Source organism: Dromiciops gliroides, chromosome 4 (assembly GCF_019393635.1).
Source record: "Dromiciops gliroides isolate mDroGli1 chromosome 4, mDroGli1.pri, whole genome shotgun sequence".
NCBI classification, from domain to species: Eukaryota; Metazoa; Chordata; class Mammalia; order Microbiotheria; family Microbiotheriidae; genus Dromiciops; species Dromiciops gliroides.
The window spans coordinates 465,920,012-465,939,233 of NC_057864.1; the positions used below are offsets into that span (position 1 = coordinate 465,920,012).

At 48.1% G+C, this 19,222-nt stretch overlaps 1 protein-coding gene across 2 annotated transcripts in view; it reads right to left on the minus strand.

Moving 5' to 3' along the window:
* Positions 1 to 562: 562 nt before the first annotated feature.
* PITPNA (phosphatidylinositol transfer protein alpha) overlaps positions 563 to 19,222 on the minus strand; it is a 40,141-nt gene continuing 21,481 nt past the window's right edge. For both annotated transcript variants that reach the window (XM_044002853.1, XM_044002852.1), the window contains exons 7-12: positions 19,071 to 19,154; positions 17,539 to 17,616; positions 17,260 to 17,370; positions 16,061 to 16,183; positions 3,601 to 3,668; positions 563 to 2,018 (exon numbers count right to left, since the gene is read on the minus strand). In XM_044002853.1, coding sequence (XP_043858788.1) covers positions 3,624 to 3,668; positions 16,061 to 16,183; positions 17,260 to 17,370; positions 17,539 to 17,616; positions 19,071 to 19,154 — 441 coding nt within the window. In that variant the 3' untranslated portion in view covers positions 563 to 2,018; positions 3,601 to 3,623. The remainder of the gene's footprint in view (positions 2,019 to 3,600; positions 3,669 to 16,060; positions 16,184 to 17,259; positions 17,371 to 17,538; positions 17,617 to 19,070; positions 19,155 to 19,222) is intronic.

A 19,222-nucleotide genomic window follows, 5' to 3' on the forward strand; every position in this document is an offset into this window, starting at 1 on the left:
GTTCTGGACGCTTTCACTCTGGGTTAAAATGGGAGGCAGGGGGTGTGGACGAGGAGGAGGTAGGAAGGAAAACACAAATCTCAGGAGGATCTCAAGTTTTGTGCATTGATCTTATTTAGAAGCTGGCGAGACTGGTACTTGAAGGACTCTTGTGCCTTTCCTGACTGCAACTGTGTAAACATTCATTAGCTTTGAATGTCAGTCTTTCCTCAGAGAGGACAGATGTCTAGACTGGAGAGGACAACGGCTGTTTAAGCACAAATATGGCTAATAGCAAGAGAATGAGAAGGGCAACACTGACATTTTCCCCCAGGAGTCAGCACACAATGCCTCAGCTGTATATTCAGGGGACCCACGGTGAGGAGGCAGCTGGACTTGGGTGATGACCAAGAGGCCAGGTGTCTGCAACGGGACGTTTGCCAGAGCCAAAGGAGGCTTGATAATAGCCGAACATAACTCTCTTGTGGAAAACCAGGCTCTGGGCTTCAACTCAATTGTCTCTGGGTCTACCTACCCCATTCCCCCAGAAGGGTCCCAGAGAAGGGTCTGCCAGAGTCATAGGTGTAGTCCTACACTCCTTTTATTGCACTTAGAGATAAGTAAGGCAAAGCAAACTACCAGAGACCCACAGACACACTACCTCCTCCCTGACAGGGATCTTGCCTCTCTCTTGGGCAGTGCGAGCACGGGGCAGCATGGGCTTAGAACACTGATGACTTGAGCAGCTTTGGAGAATTGGTGACACCTCAGCTGCTTCGGGTGGGTGCCCTTGGCTGGGAGAAGAGCCGTCTCAAGTTCTGCTGAGGAGGAAGAGGAAGAGGAAGAGGAAGAGGAGGAGGAAGAGGAGGAGGAGGCTCGGGCAGCTGGCTAATTCTACAGTCTGGGCCCTGCCTGGAAGGCCAGCTTGCTCCACCTCCTCCCCAGGCCCAGCCTGGGGGAGTGTTGGCCAGAAGCTTCCTCTGACCCTCTGGGGTTGTCCAGAGCAGAGCTCAGCTTGGGCAAATGAAGGAGTGGGCCTTGCAGACCGGGCCTCTTCCTCATCCCTCTCCAGAAGCACTGGAGGATGACAGGACTTTGCCTTAGGGCAAAGGGGATTTCTTGCATGTAGCATCCTAGCCAGTCTCCAAGCCAGGGAAGGGGGCTCCAAGAGAAGGTGGGATTATTGCTCAACAGAAGCACCAACCTGAGAGGCAGCCCATCCACAGGGTCACTTCTCATGGTGATATGGAGAGTTACAAGGGCCAAATAGGACAGAGCCCCTCTAGCTAGAGAGACTTGACAGTGACATCATGGGCTCTGCCAACGATGCAGACAAAGTGAGTTACAGACTGGTTTAAGAAGCTATTAGGTGTCTCCAAAGATAGTGATTCCAAGTGCTGGTGCCATGGGCTGGGCTTGTTTTTGTTCCTAAACTATGATTGGCTAAGCCATGGTTACCCTTGGTATGAAGCACCAGAATATTGGGCGCTAGAAGCATATATTAAGAGTCTCGAAGCTGCACTGCCATGGGGATAGGGTGGGGGAGAGGAGGGGAGGAGGCGGGGAGGAGAAGGGGAAAAATCAATCCATCCACCCAACAGCTTCTTTTTCCCCAGGTTAGCACTCAGAATCATGAGGGTCTGGCCAGGACACAAGAGGCCTCAGTTTATCCCAGGTTTAAAACAGACAAACTTAAATCATTTAAATCACATCACAAAAGACAGCTATTTCAGCTAAAAATGTCACTTGGAAATAGGGGCCACATGGAAATGGGTCAGAACACAATGGAAAAAAGGAGGGAGGAGCTGTCAGTCCAGCGACCTACACGCCACACGTCTCCAAGGCGCCGGCTCCCGCACACATGTGCTTAATAATACCAGACGGTCTAGTTGTTCACAATATTAAAGGGCATCTAGAGTTAGCTACGAGGGGTTGGAAATCGCCTGTCGATTGGGCACAGAAAGGCTGGGTCCGAAGGTGGCCTGTCGCTCAGGAGGGTGGAGCTGCTGGGCCTTCCTGCTGACCGCTGTCTTGCAAAACTAGGGGGAAAAAAATAGGATTATTAAGGAAGCAGCGAGGGAAATCAGAAGTGACCAGGAAGCATCGCTGGTGGCTGCTCCAGCTTCTGGAGGAAGTGCACCCTGCAGCCTGGGCCCAAGCAGGGGTCATGACTGCCGCCCTACACCATACACTTAAGAGCCCAGGCTTTATACCCCCAGAAAAGCCGCATCTATGAGAGCAGGCAGGAAGAGGAAGTGAAGGGGTGGAGTGCCCTCTCTTAGGCCCCCAGCTTTCCTATTTTCTATCAGCAATAAACTGGCCCATGTAACAAAGATTTTCAATAGAGAAACTACAAGCCAGAGAAAGGGGCATCTGCCAGGGTTGGAGCCACTGACTTGGAAGATGCCCAGATGGAGCTTCGGGAAGAGAATGAGGGCAGAAAGTATTGAGAAATCTTTTCATGGCTCTATGGAATTCAAGACAGGGTTTTGTCTGTTTTGTTTTGTGGTGGGTTTTTTTTTTTTGGTGAGGCAATTGGGGTTAAGTGACTTGCCCAGGGTCACACAGTGACTGTTAAGTGTCTGAGGCCAGATTTGAACTCAGGTCCTCCTGAATCCAGGGCCGGTGGTCTATCCACTTCGCCACCTAGCTGCCCCTGTTTTGTTTTGTTTTGTTTTTGATCAGACCTCGAATTTTATCCAGATAGGAGCTCTTTGTAGGATACCTTCCCCTGAACCTGGAGTCTTGGAAAGCTGCCTGGGTGCCCACATGCACACAGCCAGGACAGGTTCCCAGAAAGTCCCTCCTGGCCCCTCAGGCCAGTTCCCTATCCATTGGTTCAGGCAGCCACCCCCAATGTCTGATTACTTCCAAATGGCTAAAAGGGCCAGATGGTAGAGGGAACTACTTTGGCCAAATCCAAGGTCCAGAAACATAGAGTAAATGACAGATGTTGGGGCTGCCACCAGGAAATGTCACTGAACGCTTCTTTTTGTTGTTGTTGCAGGGCAATGGGGGCTAAGTGACTTGCCCGGGGTCACACAGCTAGTAAGTGTCAAGTGTCTGAGGCCAGATTTGAACTCAGGTCCTCCTGAATCCAGGGACGGTGCTCTATCCACTGCGCCACCTAGCCGCCCCACACTGAACGCTTCTGAAGATGGTTTCCCAAGACAAAGGGTGGGGGCACCACTGTATGGATGCTGGAGATGGCCTGGACATTGACAGAACGTTATGGCTTTGACCTTGCTCGGGGAAGAGCAGGGAAAGGGCTTTTGTTACACCAATCTAAAAATAGTCTGAAGACCCCAAAGGGGGGGCTTCAAAGATCGGGGGGATCTGGGGAAGGAGAGATGGAAGTGGTGAATGGTTTTCCAGCCTAGAGGCAGACTGGAATTAATGTTTCTTTTCTGCCATTCCCTATCATGCACTGACCACCCAGTATTTGCCTATTTCTCTGTGATTCTCAGAGAGAAAAAATAAAGTCCCCAAATTCATAAACACATCATTGCCGCTATAGGAAGGAAGTTTATCTGGCTCCCCAAAGAAGCAATGAGGCCTTTCACACCTAAGGTTTTAACTTCAGCTTCCATGATGTGCAGAATGACAAAACTTGGTACGTACAGTGCTGAGGGGAAGGGACGGCCTTAGTCATCTGCTGTCATTCCTTTCACGGGGTCTTTTTCTCTCATCTGGAAGAGGGGAAAAAAAAAAAAGATTTTAGCCGTTGGTAGAAATTTGCCATAGATACCATCCCTCTCCATCCTCTCCAGCACCCGTGATAAAGGCTCAGTCTTGTAAACAGCCCAGGCCAAGCCAAGAAATCAGGAATGGGGCTGAGCAGTCGCCGAGGGCATCTCTGCCCCAGAGGCTCTCGGCTTTGCTGTTAGGCCATGTTTTGTGTATCTCCCCTCAGAAGGGTCCCGGGGTGGGGTGAGGTCTCTAAGCACCTGCCTCGGGAGCTCTCCTGAGACTCTGCTTCCACCCCCAGCGTGGGGCCACGTCCACATTACTGAGCTATCATCATTCATCGTCACTGGTATCATCTGCGACTACGACTACTACACAGGGGTGCATGCACATGGACACACTCACGCACATGCACACAGGCACACGTGTACACACACACTTGCAGACACACATGTGCCCCAGACACGAGTCCTTGACTTTTTAGTGTGTCATGGGCCTCCTGGATGGACAGTCTGGTGAAGCCCATGGATTCCTTCTCAGAATCATGTTTTTAAATGTGTAAAATAAAATCCAATGATACTGGAACACAGTTGTCAAAATATTTTAAAAACAAGTCTCTAGGCCCCAGGGGAAGGCCTGCTGGAAGACCCCCTAATTCAGGTCTCCACAGGCCCAACTCTCACTGCTAGGTCTTTCCCTTCCTTCAGCGGTTGTGTGTTGGAGCGGGGATTCTGGCAAGCACCATCCAGCTCCACGCTTCAGTCTCCTTATTTATAAAACAGGGGCCACAATACTTGTAATATTTACTTTACAGAGCTGTCAGGAAAGGGCCGTGTAAACCTCAAAGTGTCATGGGACCGAGCAGTCATTGCTATTATCTCCAGAGATCCCTTGGCCACAGTAAGGGCCTCTGAGGCCTTTCTTATCCAAATGGCCTCTTACAAACCCTGCCTGGAGTGCAGGGTCCCAATCCAACGAGCCTTCTTCCCCATGACAGCTCTGATTCCTACTACGCTTGAGTCAGAACCGATCTCTCCATTCCTGGCATTCGGCAACTTCCTACATGTATATTTACGTGTGTTTTGTATTGGCTCTCCCAACACTAGAGTGTAAAGTTCCTGAGCTTGGCATCTCCATCTCTTTCTCAGGGCTTTTCACATAGTAGGCTCTTTATAAGTGATCCTTCAGTGAAAGCAGGATGAGACCTTTTCTTAAAGCTCTTTTGACAAGATCAAACGTAGACCAGGATAGGAATGTTCTCAGAACACTGAGTAAGAAAACTAATTACCCACCCTTTCTTCACTCCCCAATGCTCTCAGAATTGCAGGGAGGCTCTTCTGATGTCTCTGACAGCAGGATAAGCCTATTGTGCTCGCAACTGAGAAGCTGCACCTCAACTGATGCAAAACTCTAACTGAATTTTTGTAAATAAATTAAAAGAAGGCTTTGAACCATCATGTAGTAAGCTCTGATCAAAGGCCAAAGAACCCACAAGGCCAATCCCAAGACATCTCAAAGTTGGGAATTCATTTGAATGGCAAGTGAATAGTATATATTTATTGATAAAAATCCATCCAGGGGGCAGCTAGGTGGCACAGTAGATAAAGCACTGGCCCTGGATTCAGGAAGACCTGAGTTCAAATCCAACCTCTGACACTTGATGCTTACTAGTTGTGGGACCCTGGGCAAGTCGCTTAACCCTCATTGCCCTGGCCTCCCCCCCCCCCCCGCAAAAAAAAAAGGGAAAAAAAGATAAATATCCATTCACTAGTTATCCTATATGGGATATAATTAATCAAAGAAATAGAAGACACTATTGTTTTGTAGTTGGGAAGGTCAATGAACACTGACCAGAGTAAAAGAGCTGTCAGCATTGAGTGAGGTCAGTTAGAGAAGATTTTCTGGAGGGAAGTAAATTTGGAACCAGACTGTTAGGAACATGAAATGGAGGAGACGGATTAGAAAAATACTGGCCAGAGTCTCTGGCTCTGCAAAATCCAAGATTCTGAGCTATCGTTAGCCCAGCATCACTGACTAAAAAGTTTGTTCCAAGTCAGAAGGAGCCACAGGAGTAAACCTAGGGTCATCCTGGAGGGAGTGGTATCTGACCCCTCAAGCTTCTGGGCTCAGGGCCTTGCAGAGAACATACCCAAAGTTTATCCATAGTTGCTCATAGGGCCCAGGTAGGCCGGGCACCTGCTTGTCGGACACTCAGAAGCTAGGGAACGTCAAGACAGGAGCACAAGTCATCTTGGGGTTCCCCTGACCAGAAAGGAAAGGAATTAAACCAACTAAGGTCTTTTCTAGCCCCCATAATTCCAGCCTGGAAACTCAGGAGCTCTTTGTCTAGAACTCCACTGTGCAGAGGAAATGCTACTTTCTATATGATGGGACCCAGAACAAGACCGGGTTTTATGACCTAGAGTCTACAACAGGAGAGGACTCAATAATAAAAAAGAAGCTGGGGCAGCAAGAGGCCCTGAGGCACCAAAAAACAGCTGGGTTATTGAAGAGACGTAAATCTTACCCAGTAATAAAGAGACTAAAAGATCAGCCAGAGAGAGGCAAAGGGACAGACCTGACCCAAGTTCAGTGTCAAAAACATTCATGAAGAGGGATTGGAAGAAGAAACAAGATTATTAGGTGATATGGTGGATGGGATGCCAGGCTGGGAATCAGAAAGACTGGAGAGAGAATCCTGCCTCAGATGGTAAGTACCAGCTGTGTGACCTTAGACAAGTCACTTAACCTCAGTTGGCTCATCAGTAAAACAGGGATGATAATAACCTCTACCCACAGAGTTATTTGTTAGGCACAAGGGAGATAATGCACTATTGAAAAGTTAACTAGCAATGGAGGATTGTGGAAATAGACAAAAGACATAACATTTAGATTATTAACAATGGAAAAGAGAAGACTGAAGAGAAACTTGAGGATGTCCTGTAAGTATAGGTTATCTTTGACATCTACAGGATGGGGAAATAGGCATACCTTGGCTAACTGATCATCTCTTTAACATACCCTGAATTTGCTCCACTTTCTGAACTCAGATTACAGAAATAATGACAAAAAGTACTCGAGAATGAGATCATGCTGGAAAATTTAATAAAAGGGAGCGCTAGATTGTGGAGGGCCTTACCAAAAAGGCAGTACAGCTCAGTGTTGATTTGGAGACTGGAAAACCCAAATTCAAATCATCCCTCAAATACTAGCTAGCTGTGACCATGGGCAAATCACTTAGCCTCTCTAGCCTCAGTTTCTTTAGCTTCAAAATGAAGATAATAATATATGTGGTAGGGGGCAGCTAGGTGGCACAGTGGATAAAGCACCGGCTCTGGATTCAGGAGGACCTGAGTTCAAATTCAGCCTTAGACACTTGACACTTTCTCTGTGTGTGTGTATGTGTGTGTGTGTGTGTGTGTGTGTGTGTGTGTGTAGCAATGGGGGTTAAGTGACTTGCTCAGGGTCACACAGCTAGTAAGTTTCAAGTGTCTGAGGCCAGATTTGAACTCAGGTACTCCTGAATCCAGGGCTGGTGCTTTATCCACTGCACCACCTAGCTGCCCCTAGACACTTGGCACTTACTAGCTGTGTGACCTTGGGCAAGTCACTTAACCCTCATTGCCCTGAGGAAAAAAAATAAAAGAATTAAAAAAAGAATAATAACCCTGTGTCCAGGGTTGCTGGGAGACTCAAACGAGATGATGTGTATAAATATTTTGCAAACCTGAAAGCCTTTTGTCAGTTATGAACTCATTTTTCTTCTATTCTTTAATGGGGTACAGCCAGAAATAGCCCTGGAGCGAGTCGCTCTCCTATTCTTTATGTTTAATGTTCTCTGAACTCTTGTGAGGCACAGAAAATAGATGCTTTTTGTAGTGGAAAGTGTCCTGGGGATGACTCGGTCGAGAGAGGACAGTAGGGAGGATCTGCCTCTCATCCTATGCCAGTTATCCGATGTAGCCTGAAGATTGCTTCCTGGTATGGTCACGCTGGGTACAGGTCAATGTTGCTTCTGGACAACGGGGGCAAGTTTGGTGGGTAAAAATGGTCTGATTTCAGCTTCTGGGTTGGGTTCTCCAGGATGTTTTGAGGTCCGTATTTATAGTAATAGAGGCTAACATGGCAATTTATTCAAGATATCAAGCTTCTGATAATGTAATTCTAGTTGTTGGGTATTCAGTAGGTGCTCATCGTTTACAGCCTGAAGTCATATGTTGGAGTTCCTTCCGTTTCCCTGCATAATGGTCATTGACCACTAAGTCTGGGCTCCTTACAGATAACCCTTCTGTAATTTCTGTTGGCAGTGATCTGTTCCTGAATCTCCCTCATAATCCTATCTCCACAAGGGAATCTGCTGATTTGAACCTTCTTTGTACACATGGTTTTGGCTGAGTTTTATGTGGATGTGCCCAAGGTCCACACTGGGATCTTCACCATTTCATTGGCTCCTTCTGGAGTGACAGGAGACAACCATGGGTGTGCACCTGAGAGCAGCCTTTAGGATGGCTAATAAAGTGTTGTTGTTATTCTTTGTATTCAATGCCAAGCTAAGGCATTTGTATCTTATCCTATGGGACAGAGGGAGTCAGTAAAGATTTCTAAGTGGAGGAATGACATAATCAGGCTTGTGATGAAGGAGGCCTATTTTGGTAGCCGTGTGGAGGATGGATTGGGGAAGGGAGAGACAAAGCCAGCAGACTAATTAAGAGGCTATTATAGAAGTCCAGCCCAGAGGTAATGAGTGTCTGAACTAGGAGGGAGGGAGCCTGTGTGGGTGGAGAAAAGGAGACAGATATGAGAAAGGGTATAAAAAGAGAATAGACAAGAGTTGGCAATTGATGGGATATGGCAGGGATAGAGAAGAAAGAGTGAACGCTATTCTGTTTTCTTTGTGAGAGTAAAGAAAGAGAAGGGGGGAAGAATATATTAAGGAGGAAATGAGAAAGAAGGTGGTACTCACCATCTCTCATAATTAGGGGCAAAATCAAAAGAATATACAAAGGAGGCCACAGAGCCATTTCATGACCCTCAGTCTCACCTGAATCAGGTAAAAGGCGGTACAACTCTCACTCTCTCTCTCTCTCTCTCTCTCTCTCTCTCTCTCTCTCTCTCTCTCTCTCTCTCACACACACACACACACACACACACACACACTCACACATTCTCACTTATACACAGACACACACAGAGTTTAGTGCCAGAATACTTTACAAGCAAGAGGATAGAGGATAGATTTGAGAAGGGAATAGTCATAAGCAAAATAAGTTATCAGCTACAGAGGTCTGAATATAAAGGAAGAGTGAAAAGGAGAGAAGGCAAAGATAAGAACCTGAGTGAAGACTGGAAAGAGAGAGAAGTGGGATTAGGTCACTCCAGTTCTAGGTGACATGGGAACATTGAAGAGCAACCTAGAAACCCAGAGATCCCAGCCACAAGGATCTGGGCTCACCGATGTAGCTGGATAGTGAGAATGTGTTCCAAGTGCTGATGGCAGAGAGGTGTTCACAAGGGGCAGCACTGGACAGTAAGTAGTACGTCTCCTCCTCTTCCTTGTCCCATGCACTGGGGAATTCAAGAGAAGGGGGAGCAAGCGGCCAGGGATGCAATCTCTTCTGGGGGAAGTAAGTTTCTATGAGGGCAACGAGGTGGAAAGATCGCTAATAGATCAAAGATGAAGGGAAGGTTGCTAATAATGGAATGGGGGACTCCAGATGCCATAGTGCACTTATATGGAGATGAGAGTACGTATGGCGAAAGGTGGCTTTGGCAACAAGGGACACAGATTCTGAATTGCTGTGATCCACGACGTAGGAGAGGCAAACCTGTAGGCCATGCGTGCCAGTGGGTTGGAGCCACTAATTTCCAAGGTCTTGTGATGACTCTCATGCATCTTCCCCAAACACCAGGGAGGCTTGGAAAGTCTGGGTCCCCAGGGACTGGACTGAAATTACACATGGCGCAGTATGCCTATCCCAAGATGGTGGAGGATGAGGTCCAACCCAAAGCCATCCCCTGTGTGGAGAGCATGGACTGGGGTCTGCGTCAGGCCTAGTGCTGGAGGTCCAAGTAGGACACTAGGCCCTTGCCAGGGGTCCCAGTCTTTACAGCTTTGGGCAGAGTGTCTTAAAGCCTGGTGGGCTCAGCACCCAGGCTTTGGGGTCATAGTCTTCTCGCCTCTGGAAGCAGTGTGAGCGCCACACTAGATGTCTGCTTAAGTTAGTAGCCACTGACTTGCTGTGTGGTTTTGAGCAAGTCACTTGTCTTATTTAGGCCCAATCTTATTTTCAAGCTCTCCACTGGTCCTGATTCTGCCCACTTACGGTAAAGCAAACAAGTCTCATCTGTCTTCTATATGATACCTGCCCAGAGCCAGTGGCTGAGACTTAAAAGGGCAGGAACATTCAAAACTTTGCTAAGTCCTCCAATGAAGAGGGTTTCATGGATATGCAGCTCTTCCCCAGTGGACAGAGAACACCTTACTACCTCATCTACTCCGGAGAGAACACAAAGAAACGGGCAGAAGAGGCAGCCAGAGGAGGTAAGGGAGGAACTTGCTGACAACTCCAGAAATTACACCCACTGAAACAGAGGGCAGAGGAAACCAGGCAACCTGGATTCTCCAGCAGTCATTCAAGAGGCTTGATCCTCGTCCATTTGGGACAGTCTTGACTGGTTCTGCTTAAAGGCAGCAGGCCCAATGAGAAGCTCTGGAGCGTCCTCTCCAGCTTCCTGCCCATGGGGGTAGCTTACCAGGCACACCCCTCAGCGGGCACAAGAAGTTGCTGTTAGATGCTACCATGTCATTTTCATCATGTGATCTGCCCAAGGCCTCAAGCCTGGGGTCTGACCCTGCTGGGGTCACTGGCATGAATTCTGTCTGGAGGGATTATGATCTCTGGGAGAAGGAGTCCCAGGACAGGGACTGCAGCTACCACAAGGCAACACTGGGGAGAGCTGAGACCTTCTCCCTACCTGCCTTGGCCAGAAGACCTCCCACTACTCACTGATACTCTCCCTCAATGGATACTTTTCCCAAACGGTCTGCATACCCCCATTCCCTCTCACATTCTCCATCCCAGGGATAATGAGCCCCCAGACGGCCAAAGAACCCCCAACCCCAGCTGCCTGCTTCCACATCCTCAGCAGAAGCAGCTTGGTGGTATGATAGTGAGAGCACTGGGCCTGGAGTCAGAACGACCTGAATTCAAATTCAGCTTACTAGCTGTGTGACCTTCGGCAAGTCACGTAATTTCTGTCTGCCTCAATTTCCTCATTTACAAAATAGAGATACTGATAGCACCTACCTCCCAGGGTTATTGTGAGAATGAAATGAGATAACTGCAAAGCGCTTAGCTCAGTGCCTGGCACACAGTAGGAGCCTAATAAATGCTCATTCTTCTCCATATCACTGATCCACTGCAGATCTTCCAGCCCTTTGAAGTTCCCGCTCAATACCTAACCCATTTCCTTTCATTTCAGACTTCCTCTTCCTCTTGTTCCTGCTATTGTCTGGCACTCCCTGCCATCTGGGTCCCCCAGATGACCCTGTACCCCTCTCTATCCTCTCCAGGACTGGCTGCCCTTTCTCACCTCCTCTCTGACTCGCTGGTTCCAGTCAGTGTCCCCAGTGCTCATATGCCATCATGCCAGGAGCTACAGCTCAGTAATCTCCACTGAGGTTTACTCTCTCCAAAGTTACCACCTCCCCCTGATCCTGGTAGTCATTACCCACTGACCAGCTGGACGTCCCCTATCCTTTCTCAGTTCAGTGCCTGGCTCCCAGTCTCCCTCCTGACCAAGCTCTTGTTGTCACTCCAACACACATCGTCATGCTCCTCCAAATGCCCCCAAACTTCCTAGTTCCCCAATCTACTCAACTCCCACATCGATTTCACATCGAGATAGTCACAGCCTTGTTCTCGCCATCACCCACGAGGGTTTCATTTTCTTGTTCGAGACCACTGCAATTTCTTTGGTTAGTCACAATCTTTTATTATCCCATATGGTCCTATGCCTTCCTTTGTCCTCGTCATGCCCCCTGCCTCCTGCCCCCTCAGTCCTCTTCTAGGCCATCCAGTGCCCCGGCCCTGGCTACACTCACCTCCCTTCCCAAGCTGGACACCTTGATGAGCCAGTTCAACTTGCTTCCTTGTTCTATCTACAATTATTTCTTGTTGAAACCCAACCCCAGGCTTGTGTATAACTCCTTTGCTGCTACTCACATCCTGATGAATGGGGCTGAAAGAAGGCACAAAGCTGTGCTGACCAGATGCACCATGAATCTGTTATCTACTCTTAACTGCGGCAAGTCCTTTCTTCCATTCCTCCCTAACCCCATATCTGTCCCACCAACCACCAGGGCTGTCCCAATTGTCTTCTGTCAAGCCTCCTTTAGCACCCTCTTGGTTCACCTTTTCAATTGAGAACCTCATCTATCATGTGACCAGAAAGGATTCAGATCATTCTCAGTAACTCCCTCTTCTCATCCCACATCCCTGACACCATCCCCTATGATCCCTCACTCTGCTCCTTGCCAATGCCAACCCCTCTCCATGAACTCACTCTTCATCCCGTCCCTTCTCATCTTCTCCAGCAGAATGCCCCACTATCATCCTCCCATCTCTAGCCTTCAGTTTCTGCTACCAGTTCCTTTCTTGCTACCTACAAGCATGCCCAAGTCTCCTCCATTCTTTGAAAAATCCTCATTAGATCTTTTTCTGGAAGCTTTCATCCAGTATCTCTTCCTCCTCCTTCTCTCAGCTAAACACCTAGAAACAGCCACCTACACGCAGGGTGCCCACTTCTTCTTCTGTCATTCTCTTCTAAACCCTCTGCAATCTACTTCTGATTGAACTGAATCATTCTCCATTCAACAGAAATGGCTCTGGGAAAAGCTCTTTCAGTTGCGAGTCCGCTGGTCTTTTCTCGGTCTTCCCCTTCTCGAACTCTCTACAGCACCTGACAAGGGTGGCCACCTTTTCTCCTCCTGGATATTGCTCTCTCTTGGTTCAACTTTCCACCTATGGATGCCTGCTGCCCCCCGCCCCCCACCCCTGGGCTCTGCTCTCTTCTCCCCTTTATCCTCTCTCCTTGGTGATCTCTCCGCAGATGATTCCCAAATCTATGGAGCCAAGCCTAGTCTTTCCCCTGAGCTGCAGGCCTCCATCAACAACCTGTCAACTGGTCATCCCCAGGCCATCTCCAACTCCTGACCTTTCCCCTCCACACCCTTCCTTTTTTTTTTCTTTTTCAGTGAGGCAATTGGGGTTAAGTGACTTGCCCAGGGTCACACAGCTAGTAAGTGTTAAGTGTCTGAGGCCAGATTTGAACTCAGGTACTCCTGACTCCAGGGCCGGTGCTCTATCTACTGCGCCATCTAGCTGCCCCCACCCTTCCTTCTTGCAGGCTTCCCTAAATCTCCAACCTCCAATCATACAGGTTGGCCACCTCACCTCCTAACTCTCCCCTCTCCTTCTTCTTTCTAGGGCTCTTCTATACATCCCAGTCAGGTACAACTACTCCTCTGGTTTAGGCCCTCCCCACCTCCTGCCTGGATGACTGCAATCACCTTCTAACCTTCTGACAAGTCTCTCTGCCTCCAGTCTCTCCCTACACTAATCCATGTGGCTTCTACCAGGCCACCAAAGTGACTTTCCTCAAGGCCAAGTCTAACCATGTCTCACCACCCCCAGTGAGCTCCACAAGTTCCTTATTTCTCTGGGGATCAATACAAACTCCTACTTTGGGCATTGAGAGCCCCTCACTGCCTGGTCCCTTTCCCCTTCTCCACTCTACACATCATCCCCTTCCATGCACTCTGCCGTGTGGCCATCCCTGCTGGCTCACTGCTCTTCACACGTGACATGCTGCATTTCTGGGGCTCTTGTGACTGCACTTTGTAACATCCCCCCTGTGCCCGAAATGGTGCCCTTTTAATCTTGGTCTCTTGGAATGCCCAACATCCTTCAGGACTCACTTCAAAAGAATCTTCTCCAAGAGGCCTGAACCAATCCACCCAGATGCTAGAAGGTTCCTTGCTCAAGTTAGTGTGTATGCAAATAAAATCAGATCTAAATAATTGGAAAAATATCAATTGCTCATGTATAGGCCAAGCTAATATAATAAAAATGACAATTCTACATGAATTAAATTACTTTTTCAGTGCCATGCCAATCAGACTACCTAAAAATTATTTTATGGAGCTAGAAAAATAATAACAAAATTCATCTGGAAGAACAAAAGGTCAAGAATATCAAGGGAACTGGTGAAAAAAATGCACAGGAAAGTGGGCTAGCCGTGCCAAATCTGAAGCTATACTATAAAACAGCAGTCATTAAAAACTATTTGGTATTGGTTAAGAAATAAGAGTGGTGGATCAATGGAATAGGTTAGGCAAAGGAGACACAGTAGTAAATGACTATAGTAATCTACTGTTTGATAAACCCAAAGACTCCAGCTTCTGGGATAGGAACTCAGTATTTGACAAAAACTGCTGGGAAAACTGGAAGATAATATGGCAGAAACTAGGCATAGACCAACATCTTTTTTTTTTTTTTTTAGTGAGGCAATTGGGGTTAAGTGACTTGCCCAGGGTCACACAGCTAGTAAGTATCAAGTGTCTGAGGCCGGATTTGAACTCAGGTACTCCTGAATCCAGGGCCGGTGCTTTATCCACTGCGCCACCTAGCTGCCCCCTATAGACCAACATCTTACACCTTATACCAAAATAAGGTCAAAATGGGTACATGATTTAGACATAATGGGTGATACCTTAGGTAAATTAGGAGAGGAAGGAATAGTTTACCTCTCAGATCTATGGAGAGAAGAATTTATGATTAAACAAGAGATAGAAGATATTATGAAATGCAAAATGGATGATTTTGATTACATTAAATTAAAAAGGTTTTGTACAAATAGAAGCAATGCAGCCAAAATTAGAAGGGAAGCAGAAAACTGGGAATCAATTTTTACAGCCAGTGTTTTTGATAAAGGCCTCATTTCTAAAATATATAGGGAACTAAATCAAGTTACTGTGTAAATATTTTCTATGTGTCACATACATAGGCACATAGATACATTAGAAATGTGTAAGCTCTCTACAAAGTTACCAGTGCTGTGGACCTACAAATCCAAGGGCTTCTCTCTCATTGAGAAATGAAAGCTCCCGGAGAGTAGAGGTTGTTTTGGGTTTTTATTTAACCACTTGGCACATATAAATGCTTAATTAATGCTTACTGGTTAACTACTGAAATAAGAAAGTAAATTCCCATTTTTGTGTACTTTTTTCCCCTAGCTAGGAGCTCACAAGGCCTGAACCTATGGTCATAAACGTACACCTTTTGGTAGACTGATAGCAAACAAAATAGGGGCCATGGCCCAAAGCCTGCGAGGAGTCAGACCAATGCAGTCAAATGAGTAACCAAAATGGCTGGTGTTAGAGCGGGGACTAACTGGGGCATGATTCAACCACATGAGTCACCCCAGTCCAGGGAAAGCTCAGCAGAGACAGGAGCTGGTAAAAAACCTCTCCCCCTACTCCCTGCTCCAAGCTCCACATGGAGGAGCTCACAGAGGCCCAGGAGATAGAGAAAGAGGTGTTGGCTTTTCCCTCACAAACGCAGCTACATGAGCATGAAGTAATTATGCTCTGAGGTGCCCAGGAGGGTTTGAAATGGAATACCCACCATGGCTGGTCCCTCAACCCCACCACCTAAGCTCATGGCTCCAGCTGAGGTACAGGAGGACAAACTATCCCTCCTCGCTGGGCCCCACTTTACAAGGCTCAACAAACCTAGAAGCTAAAATTCTCAAGAGAACCAAGTGAAAACCAACCAAAGCCAAAAGCACCTTGGAAAGTGGGCTGTTCATGTGGTTTCTGTTCTGTCTGTGGTATCTGAGTGACGCCCTCCACAGGTTTGTTCCCAGCATCCTTCACTCTCCAGCACATGCCCCACCTCCTGACCACTCTGTGCCCTGGTGTCTACACCCCTTACTTGGCACTCACTGTGCACTGCCTAGGCCTCTGGTTCCTTCAGTCAACATTTTCTGGGTCCCGGCCCCCCCAGGGGTCTGTCGGAGGTCCTTGAGGGAAGGCCGAGCGCCCTAGAGTGGACGTTCCATAACCACTCGATCTGGATGATTGGTAAGAAACAAGACAACTTCCCAGAGCTCTCGGACAAAGCTCTCAGTGTATCTGCCCTCTTAAAACTGCTGCCGACCTGTCCCACCTGACCAGAGCTTTGTTCCGATAGAATCGGAGCCATCCAGCCCAGGTCATGTTGGTCCATCCAACCCCATATCCTGACTGATGCACCTCTGATAATCAGCTGCGATGGATTTAGCCTATGGATTAACCTTGAGTGTCAGAGCCTCCCCCTAAGCTCCCACTTACCTCATCCAGCTGTCTCTTGGTCTCATCTTCCATCCTGCGAATGTCATCCATAGTCAGCTCAACCCACTTATCAAGCCAACAGAACAGCTGCCGGTGAAAATTTGTAAACAGACGCTTCTCTTGCTAAAACATGGAAGGGAAAAGTGGACAGTTCAGCAGGTGAAGGACTCTACTGTCCCATCGCTTCCCACAGTCAGAGAGCTGATGCCAACGCTTTTAGCTTATGGGTGCTAGGCTGTATCTGTTTATCTTCATTTTTGACTAGAGGGGTGAGAGGTTAAGAGCACTCTCCCTTCCGGTCACCTACATCAGTTTCTTAGTGGGTCTCAAAATCCACAAGGCAGAGGCCCAGAAGAAAGAGGAACATCAGGATGGTGGGGGATGGGAGGGAAGCCAAGCCTATTGACAGCTGGGTGTGTCACTTGGATACTAGAGGAAGAAGTGCCAGGGCCCCCTGGCCAGGCCTGACTAAGCAGCACCAGAGGGCAGAAGCTTCCTGGTGAGCCTCACCAGGATATGAAGAGGGGGAATGCAGGACCAATACTAGAATGCTGCCAAGCTGCAGAGCACTCAATGGTGTTTGCTTCTTCTCCTGGGGCCACAAGGGGCTGGAGGTGAGAACAGTAAGCTTGGAGCAGGTCTCCAACCTCCCAGAAAGAGGACACCAGGACTGTTCCAAATGAACTGTTCCAGCCCAGCGATTCAGGACCCTGAGGAATTCAGACTACAAAACATCCTGTCTTTGGGTTTCAAAGAAAGGGAAGAGGGGCAGCTAGATGGCGCAGTGGATAGAGCACTGGCCCTGGAGTCAGGAGTACCTGAGTTCAAAATCCGGCCTCAGACACTTAACACTTACTAGCTATGTGACCCTGGGCAAGTCACTTAACCCCAATTGCCTCACTAAAACAAAACAAAACAAAACAAAACAAAAAAACCAAAGAAAGGGAAGAAATGTCGGTGCTGAATCACAGCAAGCCGTTTCCTTTTCCGTGACCACAAGGTATCTTCCTGAGCCCTGGGTGCAGAGGAGCTAAGAGTGTCAGGGAGTCGGGTGTCAAGGAGGGGAGGATGACCCTGCCGGCTCCTGAATCCAATTAGATGGATCTAGGGCGGGCCCTATCTGAGCAGCTTTTCTCAGGCAATGCACACGTGTGCCCCAATGCGCACCTGCTGCTCACCTCCTCCCTCCAGCCACTCACCTTCTGTATAAAGTTTTCAACTTTGCTCTGGAGGCCCCACCACTTGAACTTGACGGTTACCAGTTTGTAGGCGCACATGTATGGCAAGTCTTTCTGATTAGCCAATTCTTTCTGCATGGAGAAAACACCCACGGGCAAGCACATGACCGAGAGGGCAGCCAATGGGCCGGGTCCTCCAAATCCATCCTCTTCCCCTGGTCCACCCCTCAGGAAGCTGGACCCCTCAGCCCACCCAGTCCCTCAAGCTCAGCCCCCTAGTGGTGAGAGTGTGAACTGCACCTTCCAATTAGGACCCAGTGGTCCCCGTCCTGTCTTGATGGATTTAAATTTTGCTGGATCTTCTTCTTGCTTGTAATCCTGTAAAAGAGAGGTGGTTAGTGGAGAGGAGGGCACAGACGGCATCATCTAATTAACAGCCATGCCAACTGAGTAAAGGAGCCCACTGAAATTCATTCCCGCTGCCCAGTAACTGTCCAAGCCAAGCACAGAGAAGGCAAAGAGTGTCTAACTCCATTAGCTGCCCCCAGCAAAAGGGAGTAGATGGCGAGTGGCCCTGGAGCTGTGGAAATACTGAGGGCTGCCTCAGAGAGAGGACTCAATGTTATTCTATCTGCCGTGGTTTGTTGTAGACTTTTCCCTATATGTACCCATGACTGGGGAGCTCCAAAGGACACAATGTTTCCACTGTGTATGCCAAGGGCCCATATGTTAAACCTCTTTGGGCATGATCTCACTGCCTTGTTTTCCATAACTCGTTTTTAATGGTGCAGAATGGAAAGTATTTAAAGCACAGACTATGAATTGCTTGTGCATTAACAGTCAGTCTGACTTCACTGGTTTGTAAACAGGCGATTCCTGTGCATCTATGAGTGAATTAGCCCCAGTAAATTTTTAATTCTGGCCTGCTACGCCAACTTTCACCGGAGACTCAGGAAATGCAAATTCCCTTTAATCACCTAAGAAAGATACATTTATGAGGGTGTCTCCTACAGACAAAGAAGAGGGTCACAAAATGTCTTCCAAAGTCCATCACAGGTGTTCTCTGCTGTCTTGGGTCTGTTATGCGACCCCCCCATTAATGTGGAATAACTGAGAGCCGACTGTGTGCTTAAACACTGAGCTCCCCTAAAGCCCCTTCTTGGAGGGGACTTGAGGAAGCAATGGAAGATACAAGCTGAATTCAGATCTTTTCATTGACACACAAAGAGACCTGTCTGAAGAACACACAGTAGGCCCCAGCACCCTGGGTAGGTGCACGAGGCAGGGGCTTGCCCACTGTGGCCTGAGAGGGGAGGAGGTCACACCCCTTCCTCCTCCTGATCCAGACAGAATCTGTCTGCCTTTCAGAGTCTTGCTGCTCATGTCTAGGGCTCTGGTCCTCCAATCAAACACCTCCTCTTCTCTTCCATGGCCCCCAAATCACCACTCTCCCCTTCCTGGGCTCTGGGGGCTTCATACAGCATTCCACTGGGAACAATCTCTTAATACACGTTGTTAGTCAGTCTGGGGAAATCCTGACCACTTTTCATTTCCTGGCCGAAGATTTTTGGGGGTGGGGGGTGGAATATATCCCTTGACCACATGATGTCTCTAGAAGCATCCCAAGCAAAGAAGAGGGAACTTCTGGAATGTATTTGATTTGTTTTGGTTTGGGGGGGGGGTTTGGAATGTATTTGAAAGACGAGTAAGAGACCGCCTTTGGGGCTAGGAAGGGGGATGGTTCCGCTGTTTGCAAAGGGCTTCATGCCACCCCAACCTCTCAGAGGCTACACTGGCCAAGCACCGATTCTCTCCCTGAGAATAATTCGTACCTTGCTAAGCACTTGGCTCCGATCAGCAATATCTATAAAAACGGTTTCCACGTGTTTCCATACATCTGGCTCCAGTTTGTGCACCTGCAAGATGGAGACAATCCAGGCCACAGTTTCCACAAGATACAAAGTAGCCTTTACCCCATGGTGGA